This window comes from Artemia sp. Qi Xiang Cuo, chromosome 4, assembly GCF_049724085.1.
Source record: "Artemia sp. Qi Xiang Cuo chromosome 4, ASM4972408v1, whole genome shotgun sequence".
Classification (NCBI taxonomy): domain Eukaryota; kingdom Metazoa; phylum Arthropoda; class Branchiopoda; order Anostraca; family Artemiidae; genus Artemia; species Artemia sp. Qi Xiang Cuo.
This window is the reverse complement of record NC_142797.1, coordinates 9,826,795-9,846,958: the sequence shown is the minus strand read 5'-3', so window position 1 is coordinate 9,846,958 and position 20,164 is coordinate 9,826,795. Positions and strand designations below refer to the sequence as shown.

The 20,164-nt window shown below is 32.5% G+C and overlaps 1 protein-coding gene across 1 annotated transcript in view; it reads right to left on the bottom strand.

Moving 5' to 3' along the window:
* LOC148952767 (putative ATP-dependent RNA helicase DDX5) overlaps positions 1-20,164 on the bottom strand; it is a 59,645-nt gene that overhangs the window by 34,784 nt on the left and 4,697 nt on the right. The window contains exons 2-5 of the mRNA XM_089088078.1: positions 16,339-16,488; positions 11,507-11,632; positions 5,135-5,246; positions 1,930-2,118 (exon numbers count right to left, since the gene is read on the bottom strand). Coding sequence (XP_088944204.1) covers positions 1,930-2,118; positions 5,135-5,246; positions 11,507-11,632; positions 16,339-16,488 — 577 coding nt within the window. The remainder of the gene's footprint in view (positions 1-1,929; positions 2,119-5,134; positions 5,247-11,506; positions 11,633-16,338; positions 16,489-20,164) is intronic.

Below are 20,164 nucleotides of genomic sequence, written 5' to 3'. Positions count from 1 at the left end.
GTCAGTTTTGTTCTTTTTTCTGTGCCAGCGATGGTCGAATAACGAGGTAAGTTTTTTTTTTATTGATGCTTTATGTTTACAGGTATAACTCAAACGATAGGTGTACGGCCAAAAAACTGAAGAGGATTCTGAGTTTTCAGGAATGGGAGGGGGGGGGGACTTTACTCCTAAAAGGTTAATTTGAAGCCAAAGTCATTGGATTTGTTGTGCTTTCATGTGTTCTTGTCATATTTGTTTATGGGGGAGGGGGCAAAAGGTAGAAAGATTTCCCTTCAATACCTTAAGCGTACAGTGAGCCCTTCGACTCTATACAACTTTCGAAGGGAGTCCAGGAAATCTTGTCTACTACTGTTAGCAGTGTTGTTCTTTTTAACGCATTACAGTGCTGTTTTCAATAGTTATTTCAAATTGCAGTTTTTCCAAAATATAAATTCAATATATTTAGTTTCGCTTATGCTCCATGATTTTATCACAAAGAAAGAAGAAAGATATAAGGTATCTAAACATTTGATTGGAGAACCCAAAAAAAAATCTATTTCAAAGCTTTAAACAATTCAGCTTTTATATCTAGGAAACTGAAAGTGCTTAATGGTGCAAGAAAGTTCTAAATTTTGACTAGAATACAAGAGACTTAGGCCCTTTACAGAGACAGGGCCACTGAAGGGAGAACAACCTTCTATCCAAAGCAACGATGTCCCTGAGTCAAAGCAAGCTTTCTCCAGGTGACATAACCATTGTGCCTTAGTTCTTATTTCTAATTGTTTTTATTTCTAAAAAAGAAGGCAATTTGTTCTTATTTCTTATTGTGATATAGAGTCTTAAATTTCTTAAATTGTAACACAAAGTTATCTTCTCTTCAACATTCATAACATGATCCTCATCGACATTTAGAATATAATTTGAATTTACATTTAGAACATGAATTGTAATACTGACTATTTTTAAAAGGGGTTTAGCCCTGGCTAAAGCCCCAATAACAATAAATGACTCCTAGCAGTACAATAGCTAATTTTCAGAATAAGTTCGATTTGTACGCTTTAGCTGGAGTACCGTCAATATTTAGAACACGAAAGAAAAAGAGGCTGGCCTTGCCCTTAATAGAGACATAAGATTGAAACGGTAACCCCCTCCCCCCGTTTATACACAATTATTTCATTTATTTTTCTTTTATTGCATTTTAATCATAATTAGTTAATTCTGGGTTTACATTCCGAAGTTTTTGTTTATTTACAATGTGTACATTTATTTTCAGTCTAAATCAAAAGAGTACGCATTTATGCGCGGATGCTACATCCCTATATACTCTAACTATCGACTTCAGAGCACTAACGACTACCCACTCCGTGACTGCGACTCAACAACCCTGCTTAGAATAAGATTTTGTTTATTTACATAGCATACATAAAAATACAAGTCAAATACAGAGAGATGAAGAGAGAGAGAGGGGGACTACAAAAGAGAGAAAAATTGGGAGATAGAGAAAGAGTGAGAGAGAAAAAGGGAGGTGGGTAGAGAGACCAACTTCGGAGCACTGAGAACTACCCACTCCGCGACTCTAACTTAACATTCCTCCATTGAGTAAGAATATATATCTATTTACATGATCTACATAAAAATAGAAATTAAATAGAGGGAGATGGGGAGAGAGGGGGACAACAAAGAGAGAGAGAGAGAGGAGGAGAAAGAGTGAGAGAGAGAAAGAGACTGACTTCAGAGCATTGAAAGGTGCCCACTCCGTGATACTGACTTAACAATTCTCCTTAGAATAAAAATATATATTTATTTACACAAAAATAGGAATCAAATACAGAGAGGGAGAGAAAGGGACAACAAAGGGGAAAGAGAGGAAAGAGAGAGATGAAAGATATAGAAAAAAGAAGGGGGGGGGGTATGAAGTGCAGCTCCAATACACCAATAATTGTTTCTTACCTGATGAGTCCTAGATGCTCCACCAAAAAGAACCGTGTTTTTAACTTGAGTTTTTCTTGTATATTCGTTTACAACCTTTTGAATTTGTTGGGCCAGCTCTCTCGTTGGTGCCAAAACTAGCGCAATCGGTAATCCAGTTCTTCCTTCTTGTATTTGATGGTTAATATGAACTAGTCCAGGAATTGTGTACTAAAAGAAAGAGCACAGTGTTTGTACGTTGCAAAAGAATACACATAATGTCAGAAAGGCAATATTATAAAAAAAAATAACACATATAGGATCACATTAGATGACGACGTAACCAACTTTGATGGATTAATTTAACTAAGCCGGAATTTCCAAAACAAAATTGATGTTAAGCTCATAAATAGAAAAGAAAAACACAACTCTTTACGCAATTTTCTGAAAATTAATATAAATTTTATGACCTTTTACTTTAAACAATTGACCAGTGCTATAATCTATATGACCCTTTTTTAAAATAGTGTTTTCTCATTTCTGGTTTCATTTGACGATTGCATCTTTTCTGTTGTCTATCAGGATGCTTCATAATCATTAAACTAGTCCTAAAAACGAAAGGGCATATCGGATATTGATTTAAAAATGAGTTGACTGAATTGATTAATTTGATTATACCATTATAATGTGAAACAATAAGGAGCACGAAATAAGCCCAAATTTAGCAACTTATGAGATATTAGCATTTAAGTTTAATTTATGAAGAATGGGAACTTGAAGAATGGAGTCTCTTAAATTAACTCAGCATTAATTTAATCTAATTTATTAGTTAATTTCAATTAAAAAAAAACATGGTCTAAACGTCCCAAAATGGATGGATGAGCTAAACCCCTTAGGTTTTTCAAATTTCACTTTTGTTGAATTTTCAAATAAAAACTAGCATTCTTTTTCAAATTCCACTTCTGTTCAATTTTTTTTTTTTTCAAATTCCACTTTCGTAAATTTTTTTAATAAAAACTAACACTTTTTTTTCAAATTCCACCTTTGTTAAATTTATAAATAAACGCTAGCGTTTTTTTAAATTTAACTTTTGTTAAATTGTTAAATAAAAACTAGCATTTTTATAACATAATATAACATTTTCATTTCAGAAACGCTAATAGTAGGCTTAATCCTAGACAATATTTCCAGTATTAAAAATAAGCTTAATTAAAGAGAGCTAGTAATAAAAGAGAGCTATTAAATAGATTAAAAGAAAGATATTAAAGAGAGCGAGTATTAAAGATAAGATAATGAGATACCGATCAAATTCAAATGTTTTAAGCTTTAAGCATATAGTAATTTGCAAAAAATTACCCTTAATTTTCTTAATTTAGTGCAAAATATCTGTGTCATTTTGTCAATAAGTTGTCGCAATAGTAAATTATTTTTTATTGGGCACCAAATATTTGAACAGGACAAAATGAGTTTAAATAGTTATAAGTCATTTAAAATGTTATAAGACATTTTCAAAAAAGGATTTAAAATCCTTTTCAAATATTTGGTGCACTGCTAACTGTTCTGTGGCCCATAAGCTTTTCTTGTTGGGGATAATTTTGATGCGTTTTCAAATTTTTTTTTGTACACCCCCCCCCCCCCAACCCCGAAAGAAAATACTAGATACGCCCTAGCCTAACAATACAAAGACAGTACGCCACAAATACAATAAACAATACACTTAGGAGGATACGGTACCTTATTATGATTTTGTGAGCCTCGACGTTGACTAACGGTCACAAAAACAAAGGGCCCGTAAGCGAATTCTCCCAGGGGACTAGCCACCATCGATAGCTATTGAGAATCTATGGTTTGACAATGAAATTTGATTGAAATTTCACATCCATTTTGTCGGCAAGCTTGTCAATAGAAGCGGGTGGGACCAAATGGAACTCCCAAAGCTGCTCAAGTGACATTTCCTCTGATGTGATTTTTAATGTTTTCCTAGCAGGTATGCTAAGATATTTTTAGAGACCACACTTTGCTGAACGTTAAAAAAAAAAAATTAAAATAAAAAATCACAGTACCATCGCGAGTATCATCAAAACGGAAATTCTCTATATCCAGCACAAAACAGGAGAAGTTAAATCACTTTTCTAAGATTTTTGGGAAAGATAGTGTCGGCTTTTTGTTTCCTGTCGTTTATTAGGATCCCTTATCCAAGCTCTACAAGTTGTGGCAAGACCGCACAAAAACAATCTAAACAGTTTATAATGGACGAGATAGGGAAATACACTAACAACAATACACTAACACTAACAACAAATAAATAACACACTGGAAATACACTAACAACAAAAAAAAACCACGAGGATTTTTTTGGCAAAAATAACACAGGAATTCAATATCGAAGCAGCACTTAGATCGAACTAGAATAACCACAATTAGAGTTAAACTACGCAAAAACTAACAAAAGTTGCCATCTGAAAATACGAGAAAGCTTATTAGGCTATAATTTAGGCCGAAATTTGGCAACTGACCATGTTCCTCAGTAGTCAGGTATTAATGAAGGAATGCTTCTGAAAATACAAGGTAGGTTATAATTTGTTTTTCTTTTTTTAACATGAATTACAACAGAGTATCCTAATAAAAGCGAGTGTTCAATCTTTAAAAAGGACAGTAAGACTTTGAAAGAAAACGAATTAAATAAAATGTAAAATAAATATGGAATTTGATGAAAAACTGCCGGAGCTTTAAATAGCCTAGAGCCATACAAATAGCTTAAGGCTGGAAAATTTGAATATATTTTTACATATTAATTTGTCAAAGTGAGAAGAAAAAGCTTTATCTCTATTGTTTTTATTATGTTTTTAGTAAAACTATTTATGGAAAAAAATAATTTACTTAAACAGAATTTATTATTTATTATCCTAATGAAAGCCATAGTTTAATTTTTAAAAAAGGAGAATAAGACTTTGAAAGAAAACGAAGTAAACGGAATGTTAAATAAATAAATATAGGATTTGATGAAAAACTGCTGAAGCTTTAAATAGCCTAAAGCTATGCAAATTTGAAAAAAGCTTCAAAATTTGAATATATTTATAAACATTAATTTGCCAAAATGAGAAGAAAAGACCTTATTTGCATTGTTTTATTGATTAAATAATTCACTTGAACAGAATTTATTATTTACTAGCCTAATAATGGTATCCCAATAAAGGCCATTGTTTAATTTTCACAAAAGAACAATTAGACTTTAAAAGAAACTTACAGCCAAAGTTTTACCGGATCCTGTCATTGCAATGCCAATCATGTCACGTCCTGATAATCCTATGGGCCAGCCTTGAGCCTGGATGGCCGTTGGCTCTGAATAATTGTGTCGTCTGAAACAAACAAACCAATCAGAACTAAAAATGTGCTGTGCCAACAGGAGTGGCTTAATCCAGCATATTTAGCAATGCCTACGTTATGCATTTTAGTAAAATCATAACAAAACAAGCAACACATTTAGCGACTGAGACACGGAAAAAATTATATATAGACCAACAACTAAAGACGCCTCCTTCGACAATCCTGCAGAGAATAAGAATATGTATTTATTTACATAGCACCCGTAATTAGAAAAAGGAAAAAACTAAGAGCGAATTCTTTATGACGTAAATTTTTTTGTAATTGAATGCTTGAGCAAATATCCTTTTTTTCTGTTTTTCGTCTTCGGCTTTTCTAGGTCTTTTTATCCACATTTTGTTTCTTATTTTATTTAAGCTTGTTTTAATGTCTCTTTTTTTTAGATTTCTTACATTTTTTTTCACTCGTGGCACTTTACAGGATTTGTATTGCACAAGAAAATAGCACCCCCCCCCCCTAAGAAAATAGTGATTCGAACGCTGTCACTTTTCATAGACCCAGCCACATGGAGTATACAGGTTCAAACAACAGAATAAAGTCAGGCGCAACGAAAAAGACTGAGAGAAAGAAAAAAGGGGGTAGGGAGGGGGGGGGGGAGAGAGCTCAGCTCCAATTGTTTTCAGTGCAAGGTAATTGAATATAGCAAATATTAGAAATTGATCCTATAAAAAAAGAAATGAAAAAATCTACATTTTTGGCTTTCTATTACAGTTTTAAGGCAAGCCCAGTGATATTGATGGTAGAAGTCTGTTTAATAATAAACCTGTAGTTCAAGTTCAGGAAATTCGGTACTTAGGTTTTTATATTGATTGTAATTTTTCGTGGAAACGCCACAGTGATGTTGTCGCAACAAAGATTGCACGTGGCCTTGGAGTAATTCGTCGTCTAAAAAATTTTTACCCCACAAAATTTTATTGCTTTTATACCATGCTTTGATTCATCCATATGCTTCGTATGGGTGTATGTTATGGACAAGCAATTTTTATGTGAATTTTAAACATGTTCAGACTCTTCAAAATAAAGCCATGCTTCTTATTAGTGGGTATATTGAAGGTATCCATAACACTTCAGCTTGCTTCAATAAGTTGCAAGTGTTGAATGTAGGACAGCTACGGGACTACTAAATAGGAATTTTTGCCTATCAATGCTGGAATAATATTAGTCCAGAGGTATTTTGGGATTATTTTAGTGACAATAGGTCTTTGCACCATTATGAAACTCGCCATGCTAGTGACTCATTGTTCCGAATAGAAGTGGCACCAGGGCCAGCTTCCATACTAGATTTTCCGGACCTAATGTGTGGAAATCTGTTCCTGAGAGCCTTTGGGTGGGTGAGCACCTCGGTTTATTTAAAAATAAATTAAAAAATTATTTGTTAGGTCAAGGTTCGTTTTTTTTTGTTTTTTTTTTGTTTTTTTTTTATAGTTTATTATTAGTTAGTAGTTAGTGGGGCAGGTATTGGAATATTAGTTGAATGTATTTTTGATGTTCAATAAAATGAACTGAACTGTTTCTTCAGTGAGTAGAAAATTAAACAATTATTCACCCAGAGACATAAGATAGGGGTGAACCTCTCCCCCCACCCACTCGGGAATCCTTAATTTTCTAGCGTTTCTTATTCAAGTTATTTAGTCTTTTTTTTGTTGCCCCGCTTGAAATAAATTTTTGCTTATGTGCCGTTCCCCCTCCAAACTAATTCTTCATTCAAAAAATTATTCCTTCATCTATTTTAAATAACCCAATGTGTCCCCCCCCCCCACCCCAAATGCCAGTAGGAATATTGTTCCAAACGAAATATAATCAATATTTTGGTAAAAGGTTTTATGCATGGGCAGTCGTAGGATTTTTCAAAAAGAAGGCAACCATTAACAAATCTATCTCTTAACGCCCAATTTTCTGTTTATTACAAGCCAAGACGAAAGCATATTACATAGCCAAACATAAAAATTTCTTACGACTTTTTATCATTTAAATCTTAGAGCAAATGACAGTTGGAGGCCCTGCAAAAAGCTTAAAAACTTAAATTTTCTATAATCACAAACATCAAAACTAGTAGCTGGCAAAAATAAATTTTACGTTTATCAATATAGAAAATAAAATAGAATATAAAACCGATGAACATGATTTTTGATGAATCACTAAGGAAGCCTTAAATAGCCTACAACTATACAAATTTAGAAAATGTAAAAGTTGAATATGTTTATACACTCATTTGTCGAAGTGAAAATAAGTCGCAATTCCATTTTTTGTATTAATTTCTTTATTAAAATTGTCCCTTAATATTAATTTTTAAATAAAATTCATATCATTTAGAATAGTCTGACCACCTCCTAATAATACCATTTTATCTATCTGCGAGGGTTCATTTGGGTTTTGATCACTGGTAGCGATTGCTCAGCCAATTAAAGCAATAAAATCGGTAATTTAAACCATTTAAACTAATCTCACCACCTCCTTGGAATACCATTTTATCTATCTGCGAGGGTTCATTTGGGTTTTGGTCCATTGAAACTCACTGGTAGCGATTGCTCAGCCAATTAAAGCAATAAAATCGGTAATTTAAACCATTAAAACTAATCTCACCGCCTCCTTGGAATACCATTTTATCTATCTGCGAGGGTTCAGTCCGATTTTGATTCATTGGAATTTGGTTGGAAGTGACTCATCCACCAATTAGCGAATTATGCCACTCATCAGCCAATTAGCCAATTATGCCAATCATTAGCCAATTATGATCCAGTAGCCTTTTTGAACATTCAAAGGCAGCAAACATAGACGTTAGCAATACGCTGGTACTTAAGATAGAGAGCATCAATAGGAGTTTGCTCTTAATTTGTAATTAGCCAATTATGCCAATCATTAGCCAATTATGATCCAGTAGCCTTTTTGAACATTCAGAGGCAGCAAACATAGACGTTAGCAATACGCTGGTACTTAAGATAGAGAGCATCAATAGGAGTTTGCTCTTAATTTGTAATTAGCCAATTATGCCAATTATTAGCCAATTATGATCCAGTAGCCTTTTTGAACATTCAAAGGCAGCAAACATAGACGTTAGCAATACGCTGGTACTTAAGATAGAGAGCATCAATAGGAGTTTGCTCTTAATTTGTAATTAGCCAATTATGCCAATCATTAGCCAATTATGATCCAGTAGCCTTTTTGAACATTCAAAGGCAGCAAACATAGACGTTAGCAATACGCTGGTACTTAAGATAGAGAGCATCAATAGGAGTTTGCTCTTTATTTGTAATTAGCCAATTATGCCAATCATTAGCCAATTATGATCCAGTAGCCTTTTTGAACATTCAAAGGCAGCAAACATAGACGTTAGCAATACGCTGGTACTTAAGATAGAGAGCATCAATAGGAGTTTGCTCTTAATTTGTAATTAGCCAATCATTAGCCAATTATGATCCAGTAGCCTTTTTGAACATTCAAAGGCAGCAAACATAGACGTTAGCAATACGCTGGTACTTAAGATAGAGAGCATCAATAGGAGTTTGCTCTTAATTTGTAATTAGCCAATTATGCCAATCATTAGCCAATTATGATCCAGTAGCCTTTTTGAACATTCAAAGTCAGCAAACATAGACGTTAGCAATACGCTGGTACTTAAGATAGAGAGCATCAATAGGAGTTTGCTCTTAATTTGTAATTAGCCAATTATGCCAATCATTAGCCAATTATGATCCAGTAGCCTTTTTGAACATTCAAAGGCAGCAAACATAGACGTTAGCAATACGCTGGTACTTAAGATAGAGAGCATCAATAGGAGTTTGCTCTTAATTTGTAATTAGCCAATTATGACAATAATTAGCCAATTATGATCCAGTAGCCTTTTTGAACATTCAAAGGCAGCAAACATAGACGTTAGCAATACGCTGGTACTTAAGATAGAGAGCATCAATAGGAGTTTGCTCTTAATTTGTAATTAGCCAATTATGCCAATCATTAGCCAATTATGATCCAGTAGCCTTTTTGAACATTCAAAGGCAGCAAACATAGACGTTAGCAATACGCTGGTACTTAAGATAGAGAGCATCAATAGGAGTTTGCTCTTAATTTGTAATTAGCCAATTATGCCCATCATTAGCCAATTATGATCCAGTAGCCTTTTTGAACATTCAAAGGAAGCAAACATAGACGTTAGCAATACGCTGGTACTTAAGATAGAGAGCATCAATAGGAGTTTGCTCTTAATTTGTAATTAGCCAATTATGCCAATCATTAGCCAATTATGATCCAGTAGCCTTTTTGAACATTCAAAGGCAGCAAACATAGACGTTAGCAATACGCTGGTACTTAAGATAGAGAGCATCAATAGGAGTTTGCTCTTAATTTGTAATTAGCCAATTATGCCAATCATTAGCCAATTATGATCCAGTAGCCTTTTTGAACATTCAGAGGCAGCAAACATAGACGTTAGCAATACGCTGGTACTTAAGATAGAGAGCATCAATAGGAGTTTGCTCTTAATTTGTAATTAGCCAATTATGCCAATCATTAGCCAATTATGATCCAGTAGCCTTTTTGAACATTCATAGGCAGCAAACATAGACGTTAGCAATACGCTGGTACTTAAGATAGAGAGCATCAATAGGAGTTTGCTCTTAATTTGTAATTAGCCAATTATGCCAATCATTAGCCAATTATGATCCAGTAGCCTTTTTGAACATTCAGAGGCAGCAAACATAGACGTTAGCAATACGCTGGTACTTAAGATAGAGAGCATCAATAGGAGTTTGCTCTTAATTTGTAATTAGCCAATTATGCCAATCATTAGCCAATTATGATCCAGTAGCCTTTTTGAACATTCAGAGGCAGCAAACATAGACGTTAGCAATACGCTGGTACTTAAGATAGAGAGCATCAATAGGAGTTTGCTCTTAATTTGTAATTAGCCAATTATGCCAATCATTAGCCAATTATGATCCAGTAGCCTTTTTGAACATTCAAAGGCAGCAAACATAGACGTTAGCAATACGCTGGTACTTAAGACAGAGAGCATCAATAGGAGTTTGCTCTTAATTTGATCTTTGGGTAAACTAAATATTGAAATAAAATCTGCTGAAATATTTCTCTTAATTTTAATTTTTATCAAGTATCTTTTTCCCAGATTAGTACACAGACAACTTCCTCTACGTCCAGAGGAATTACCAATTTTTTGTCCTCTAAGCTAAACAATATAGCCAAGAAGTTCCTCGGAGACCTTAATTATGTCTGTACGTACCAAAACATACGGCTGCATTATCCTCTTAAGCTGAGAGCAGTTTGAAAAATGGAAGTCAGAAGTGAAGAAAAAGGAAATTTAACTTTGGAGTAATTTATCTTTAAATTTCCTACTCTATTCGGTTTACTATCTCTTCTTTTGTGTAATTATTCTGGTTGCATTCTTTTTATTTTCTATATGGTCTAACGAAAAGTAAGTAAATAAAAAAAAACTGAAAAATTTAAATAAATTTGAGAACAACACACCACCTGGCCATCTTTTATCTTTGAATCACCCACTGGCCTGGCCATCTTTTACTTTTGAATCACCTAGTGGCCTGGCCATCTTTCCCTTTTGAATCACCTACTCAATTTGGTTTGCTACGTTCCCTTTCATGTAGTTGTTTTCTTCAAATTCGTTCTTTATTATCTCTACTCTAACTTTTCCTATGACACAAAACAACATTAAAATTGTCATTCCCAAAAACGATTGCTATTACCCAATTAATTTATATTTGTCATATTACCCAATGCTTACTTCATCATTTCCATAATGTTTGGAGGAAATTAGCTTCCCTGAAGTGAAAAAAATTTGACTTTAATTTTTTAAAAAAATTAAAAGAAGATAATTAAGTTTAAATAATTAATTAATTAATTTCTAAGTCAAAATTAGGTAAATTTGAAAAGAATTGAAAAATTGCGCATACAAAGGAGAACTTGAAAAGTATCTTACATTACTTGATAGCAATAGACAAGTTTTATTTCCATCTCCACGGGATATTCTGAGCTCTTTTTCAACTACCTATCAAAACTGACGCTAAAGACGCCAAATTTGCAAAACAAGTATTGAACTATGTTTACCCAGAAAAACAACTGAAGAATATTTAAGGGTTAGGTATACACGCTGTATGTGAAAGAAGGTGACAATGATATTCTTTTGTTTTGTGTATTTATTCTGCTACATTTATATGCACTAGTGTGTCAACATAACCATTGGATGACACATTTAAACACTTATACTTACTCCATTATTTCCATGATGTATGGAGGAAAATTAGCTTCTCTGAAGTCAAAAACAGGATTTGGCACATTTTCCCCTCGCACAATAATCTCTCGAGACTTCCTAAAAGCTTCCACTTCTTCGTAAGGTCTAAAAAAATCAGTACATAAATATAATTGCACAATTTAGTTGACAAAGTCAGTTTAAAGAACAACAGAGAAAACTAGAAATAAAATGCACCAATGATCTCGATTTTAATCCCCTGGTAAAAAAATTACCAGGTAATTTATCTATCACCTGGTAAAAAAAAATTATCAACATTAATGGGAGATGCTTATGTTCTTGACTTTAGATAACGCTTAAAGTAAATTTTAGTATAGACTTAATCAAACATAACTTTTTTATTTGATGATCATAATATTTTTTGTCCTTTTCTGGGAATAGTTTATTATTTTTAAAGAATATCCTCATGATCAAGTGAGTTCAGAGTTAATCCAGTGCCTGAATGCTGCACAACTGCAAAATAACTCGTTTACTGTGCGGCTGTTTTTTGAAAAACTTTGCGTCGTTTGAGTAGAGCCCTTCAAAACAAACGAAAAGGAAAGCTGACTGCTGGAGTTGACATGATAAATGACAATGCTCGTCCACACACAGCCGGTGCAACTCTACGGCATCTTGGACAATTTAAATGGGACATTTTCGGTCATCCACTCTATAGTCCTGACATAGTACCCAGCGACATCTATCTTTCTGCTGAACTGAAGACCGTACCTCGGAGGGAAGCGCTTTTAAACCAATGAGGACCATCCAACTAACGACAAGGATCATTCAAATTCATTGACGGCAACATTCTTTGAAGATGGTGTTGAAAAACTTGTCCACAGATGTGACAAATGTCTCAATCTTTTCGGTGATCACGTCAAAAAGTAACCGTAAGCGTAACAATCTTTTGGTAACAAAATTATCGTTTTATATGAACGTGTCGTGTATTTATAGCGTATTGGAAGTTAAAAAAAAACCCAGCAATACCAACAATGATGTGAATACCATTAATTTTAAAATTCAAAACGGAATACCAGGCGAAGCGACAACATACAAGTCCTTCGATACCATGATGAATCAAGACGAAGTTGTTAATTACCCAATGGAATTCTTGAACTAACTGGATTTACCAAGTATTGCACCGCACATTTCAATTTATAAATTAGAGTATCAGGGCCGTCACGTATGGGGGGGGGGGTGAATTGAAGTTATCAAGTATTTTGGGCAATAGGTTGCATAGGTTGCATCAAGACTGGGCTGGGTAATTGTAGACAGAGAAAAGCCAAGACAGATAGTCCAAGTAATTGAGAGGCAAATGTTTAAATGGCTGGGACAAGGCCCCCCAATGTTTTTGTTCACTCGGAAAAAAAAAGAAGTCAGTAAAATCATGGTGCTTTGCCGAACGATTTTTTCGACGCGAGTTTCCGGCGCGACCAACTTTTGCAATGACCATAAAAAAAGCAAAAGGACAATCACTACAAGTGTGTGGAGTACATTCAGGGAATCCTGGCTTCTCACATGGGCAACTATATATGGCCGCTTCAAGTCCCTATTTGCATACACACCGGACGAAAAATAAAAATATTGTATATGTGAAAGTACTCGAATAAATAAAAGTATTAATTAATTAAATTTTAGCATTTTGTTTTAATTTATATATATATATATATACATATATATATATATATATATATATATATATATATATATATATATATATATATATATATATATATATATATATATATATATAAATATATATATATATATATATATATATATATATATATATATATATATATATATATATATATATATATATATATATATATATATATATATATATATATATATATATATAAAGAAGAAAAACTAGAAAAAATTAAGAACTAAGAAGAACTTCCGAAAAAAAAAATTCCGGATTTTTGCAGGTGGAAGCTTGAACTTTCCATGGAGTTTTGAACTTTCCATGTATTATATATGTATATGTAACTTTCCATGTATCACCTCCTAAATACTTTGCTCTTTACGCTAAAGTTTAGCTCTTTGTCAATTTTTTTTTAACGACACATTCTACAAAAGGGCAGTTTAAAATAGGCAACTTTTTTAAAACGGCTAAAAAATTTAGCGTAAAGAGGTAGGTATTGAGGAAGGAGGCAACCCATTCATATACGAAACGATTTTTGAATTTCATGTCGCTCCTTACTTTCAATTGAAAAAAAATTGTTTTCTTTTTTAATTTATCCAATAGGATTCATTTTTATCCTCTACTTATTTTAATTTGAAAAAAATTGTTTGGAACTTTTCTCGTCCCCTTTTTTGGGCAGCTGCGGCGATTTACCCTGCCAAGGGCAGTCAGGTTAGTTACGACTGTGCTTATCTTGCACCAAATCACCCCAGAATCCTGGATCCAGCACTCAGGCACGTACATTAAAATTAATTAAATTTCAGGATGTTGTTTTAATTTTTGTATATATATATACACATATATATATATATATAAAATATATATATATATATATATATATATATATATATATATATATATATATATATATATATATATAAAGAAGAAAAACTAGAAAAATATTAAGAGCTAAGAAGAACTTCCGAAAAAAAAATTCCGGATTTTTGCAGGTGGAAGCTTGAACTTTCCATGGAGTTTTGAACTTTCCATGTATATGAAGGGGTTGTTCACCTCCTAAATATTAATTAATATATTAATAATTATTAAATTAATTAAATTTCAGTATGTTGTTTTAATTTTTGTGTCCTTGAACTTCCTTTCTTTGAGATCACAGTAACCCACAATGGGTAAGCTAATAATATATATATATATATACATATATAAAGAAGAAAAAACTAGATAAAAATTAAGAACCAAGAAGAACTTCCGAAAAAAAAAATCCGGATTTTTGCAGGTGGAAGCTTGAACCTTCCATGTATATGAAGAGGTTGTTCACCACCTAAATACTTTGCTCTTTACGCTAAAGTTTGATTGTTTGTCCAATTTTTCTTTAAAAACGACACATTCTAAAAAAGGGTCGTTTAAAATAGGGAACTTATTTAAAAGGGCTAAAAATTTAGCGTAAAGATTAAAGTATTGAGGAAGGGGGCAACCCATTCATATACGGAACGATTTCTGCTTGTCTTGAATTTCAATGTCGCTCCTTACTTTCAATTGAAAAAAAGTTGTTTTCTTTTTTAATTTATCCTATAGGATTCATTTTTATCTTCTATTTATTTTAATTTGAAAAAAAAAATGTTTGGAACTTTTCTGTCCCCTTTTTTGGGCTGATTTTGAGGGGAAGCAGCATCTATTTCTCTTCTGCATTGGGGTCCCAATATTCCTCAGCCTCAGAAGCTGTGTTGCCACTTAGAATAAATTGTATTGTGTAATACCACAATTTTAAGGGAAATATCTTACGATATTCCCATGATACCGAATGCAGCTTCTACTGATAGAACGTAGGGGAAAATGGGTAAATTTTTGTTCGCAACTTCTACTGCTACTGAATACTTCTACTGAACTGAATTTTTTGTCACTTCGGTCACCGATCTAATATTTTGTGGCTAGTATCGGGTTTTGCTAATCTTGAATTTTGGGTGATGGGTTCGATTCAGACATTATAATTTTCGGCCTTCCAATTTTAGTTTTCCTATTATGTTTGTATCGTAATTATGATCGTTTTCAGTGATCGTATTGAATAATATTTGGAATCCATGACGTCATCCGAAATTATACAAGATGACATTAACATATTGCTAAACATTAAATTTGAATATGTCAGGTTGGCATTATGGTTGCGGCGCCATTTATTATGTTTAAAAAATGTTTTTTTTAACATAATGTCTAAATCTTGTGAAGGTATTTTTTGTTGTAAATCTGTTTTCTCGTCATGCTCAACAATCTAGAGCACACTAACCATTTCAATATTCAAGCCTGCACAAATTCAAAATAGCAAATTGCGTTTTGGCAGCAAGGATATTTTATAAGTGACTACTAACAACGAAAAGAACTAAGAAGAAAAAATTGGGCTGCTTACAGCCAGTGAAAATGAAAATGCAATATTTGCAAAAATGAAAATGTAATATTTGTAAAAATGAAAATGCAATGCAATTATATTGCATTTTCAATGACTGTAAACATCCTATAAACAAACTGTATATGAAAAAGACATGCATAATACAAGGCTTCCCTTAAAATTCAATATATCTACCAGCATACGCTAGCACCTTATCAACCCTTGCGTCTAAGAAGAACTGTTTAAGCATAACTTTATATACATATTTGAATGATGGCATGAAAAAAAAATACAAATAAAGTCGTTCATTCCTACATTCATGCCTTTACAGAAATCTATCAGCAAAAAAGCCGATAGGAAGAGCACATAAGAAAATATTATGAGGATAAAAGACATTCCTAAAACAGTGTAAACAGTGCAGCTTTTAGCAGTGAAGTGAAGGAGTGTACACAGCTGTCTTGGCCTCAGGTGGTTTGGTGGTGCAGCGTGCTAGCAACATCAGAGTCTCACATACTGCACACATCACCAACATATATTTATGATTTTCAAACTTCCAACTAAGTCATTGTTCCAGATTCAACAGGACATTTTATCTAACTATTGCAAAAATCAGTTAAAGATAAATCAAGAGTTATCCAAATATAATAACCAGTTTTTTTAGGTGATAAATGAATTTGAAAAAAAAACAGCATGAACAATCACAAGATCAAGGATATGACAAAATATCCTTGCTATGTAGCTACAATGTAGCTATATATTTCAGGAAAAGTCTTGTGTTTTATTCTGTACCTATCGAGAACAGAAGAATCAGGAATGAAGAAGTCCTTTTTCAGAGGTGGCAAATTTTGTTTCTCTCTCACTGATGACCTGCCATCCAAACTGCCAGTTGTTCTAGTATATTGTCTTTTCACCAATTTCTTGCAGCATTCATAAATAATCCTACAAAACAAATAAGAAAATGGTTAAAGTAGATTACAACAATAGCTATCTATGCATGGACATCCCATATTCACTAACAGAGATTTACACCAGGATATTAGGTGGATGGAGGAAGGGGGACATCCATGTTACTTTATGGGGAACAGTAACAAATCTGAGGCTGACATTGCAATTTTGATGTCCATATTAGGTGCATGTTTCAAAAAAAGTTGACATTTACACCTTAATAATGCCAGAGTTATGAAACTATTTTCAATTTCTATAGTTGGTGGCTACAGGGCCTTTGTAATATATGTATACACACATATATACATATAATATGTATATATATATATATATATATATATATATATATATATATATATATATATATATATATATATATATATATATATATATATATATATATATATATATATATATATATATATATATATGTTTATATTATGCATATATTATATATATACATATTTATATATATAAATACGCTGTACCTCATTTAAGTGATGATCCTCCAGGGACTATTGAAGGTACAGTTGTAAATGATGAAGCTTTTTAATTTCTACGACAGGGGCAGATCCAGGATTTTTTTAGGGGGGGGGGGGATAGGTTGATCCAATAAACTTGCGTCAGGAGCAAGTTTAATCAACGCAAACTTGAGTTAATTGAGTAAATTACACTACTTTAGACTACGTTAGGGAGAGGGGGCACGCGCCCCCCCCCCTGGATCCGCCACTGGTCTATGATAGTAGTAAAACTACTCCCATAAAAAAAACATACAAATAAGCATATATCTTATGAATGTAGTGTATTGTCACCATAGTTGGTCTTTAAGGGCTGCTGAACTTAGTGACTACAAACTTAAGGCTTACTTTGCAAATCAAGAATATAATGTCAAAATCAACTGACAAGACATTTCAAAAATTACATTGGTTTTCATAGGAGCAGATAATTAAGAATTTATGGAGCCATTCATTATGGATCTTGCAATCAAGGAATAGTCTAAATGATTGAATTCCCAACATTTTGAAGAGCGTATAGATTGCAGCATGACAGTCCTAAATCAAAACACACATACATATTATTTTAATAGCATTTGATTCCTACACAATATAGTATTTAGGGGTTTTAATTTGTTAGCTGATAACAAATATGAGGCTAATATCACAACATAGAAGTACAAATCAAAATATGTGCTGGAACTACTTAGGGCATTGTCCTAAATGGTTTCAATTTAATCAATGAAAATGATCTATAGTATGACTGTCCTAAACCAAACACAATGAGAACATACTTCAAAATGAATAAGATGTTTGATTTCTAGCAAAATTGATATTAAAGGGTTAATATATTGTTGGTTACAATTTTGAGGCTAGTACTAAAGTATTGAAGTCTGAAATCTGAGCACATTAAGTAAATATTTCACAAATAGCGTCAAATTTCAAACAAAGTTGGCACTAAACGATTTCTGAGGTTGCTGATACAGATCTGAGGTCAATATTGCAACTTAAAAGTACAAAATTGCTGCTTGGATACTCCTCCTATGACTACTCCCATCATAACTACTACTAACATGTTTCGAATTGTGAATTAGCATTAAATATTGACTTATCCACCAATATCACTACTAATAGTATGCATAAAACTATGTTGGTTGAAACACAAAAATAAGTTAAGTTCAAAATAGCCAAAAATACAGAGCATATAAAAACAATTGAAAGAAGCATTAGCTTCAAATAGCTTTTATCTTATGTCAAAATTAAAAGAGCATATATCACTATGAATGACGAAATGAATATCTGATGAAAAGGCTAAAATGAATAGAAATTACCACAAATAAGAATGTTCTTGCCAACCCTCAAAAGTATAATGCTATTTCTTCCCTTTAGAAAAACACTGTTTTATACTAAGTTTCATTTTTTTTTTATCACAACATTAGAAATTAAACACTGCTCAAACTTGCAGAAAATCTTTAAGTATTTGTCTGTTGAATAAAGCACACCCAAGAATTGAAGTTAGGTTAATCCAAATGAAATATATCAAAACATGTAGATAATATAACACTTCAGGTAATATTAATTATGGAAACTACGACAAAGAATAATGCAGAAGAGGTCACAGAGAACACACTATATTAAATACCTAACCCAATCTAACCTAACCCCTAACCTCCTCTACATATTAAATATTTAATTAAATATAGCTACATCGTAGTTTTTCACACTCAAAATAAGGAAATCACAACCCATTCTGGTGAGGCAAAACCAATTATTGTTAGATCTACACAGTGTAATTCTTGAATGTGTTTTATTTAATAGACAAGTACCAATCTTTATTTTTCAATGTCAGTGAATTTCTAACAATTAATTTAGCTTTATCATCCTAATATAGTATTCTAAGTAGCTTCTGATATTCTAAGTAGCAGATTTAAGCTATTTCTTTGATCTTCAGTAAAGCAAAAATTATAATGTAATATATCATCTTGTGGGAGTGATATACAAATCATTCAAGCACATGAACAGCAGGATGTGTTCATTAATGTTTAAATCAATATTACATCCTAATATTGAATATCCAAACATTGTTTGGGGACTATATTACAAAGGAGACTATTAAAAAAAAAAAATACAACAAAGGGCAGCAAAACAAGCTCCAGGTATGGACAAATAAGGCTTACAACCCTGAGACTGCCAACCTTGGCCTACCATCATATTTAAAAATGTAGAACCAAAACGGACTTTATAGGACAAGATCTGAGGAATATTTTTCAACCTCAAAATATCCATCAACCAGAGGGCACTTAGCCAAAATTTAGAAGAAACAGCTAAACCCCATGCATGAGAATCATGCTGTTCAGTATATAGCGTGAATGATTGGAAAAGTCTATATATTGAGGCAGTAAGTGCCCCCTTGTTAAACATTTGAAAAAAGAGACTAGAGAAGACACTGGAAACATAAACTTTGCACATTTAAAACTGGCAATGTCCATAGATTAATGCCAGATATGTCAGTTATAACTGAAAATCAGAGAGCAATGTGCCAGGGTAACCCCTATGCTTGTGGGTTACCTCTAATCATCAAAATTCTAATAACATAACAGAATTGCACTGTCAAAAGTAAAGTTCTAATCATCAATACAATCCGACCTTGATTGTATACAGGCATAGATAGATAGTTGGGTTCTTTTTTAATATATCAAAACGTGTCACCACTCATTTTGGCCACAAAAACCCTCAGCACCAATAAAATATGAATATATATATATATATATATATATATATATATATATATATATATATATATATATATATATATATAATATATATATATATATATATATATATACATAATATAGGTAGGTTTTACTAATTTTTGACTTATTTTCGAGTCAGTCAAAAATTTAGGGAGGGGGGGGGTTCAAACCGGGTAACCCCCCCCCCTGGATATGTGACTATATATATATATATATATATATATATATATATATATATATATATATATATATATATATATATATATATATATATATATATATATATATATATATATATATATATATATATATATATATACATATATATATACAGGAATCTGACTCTACAGAGGAACTTCACTAATGACACTAGTTGGCAATAGAGCAGAAAACGCCTACCCCCTTTGCAATTAATGAATTTGA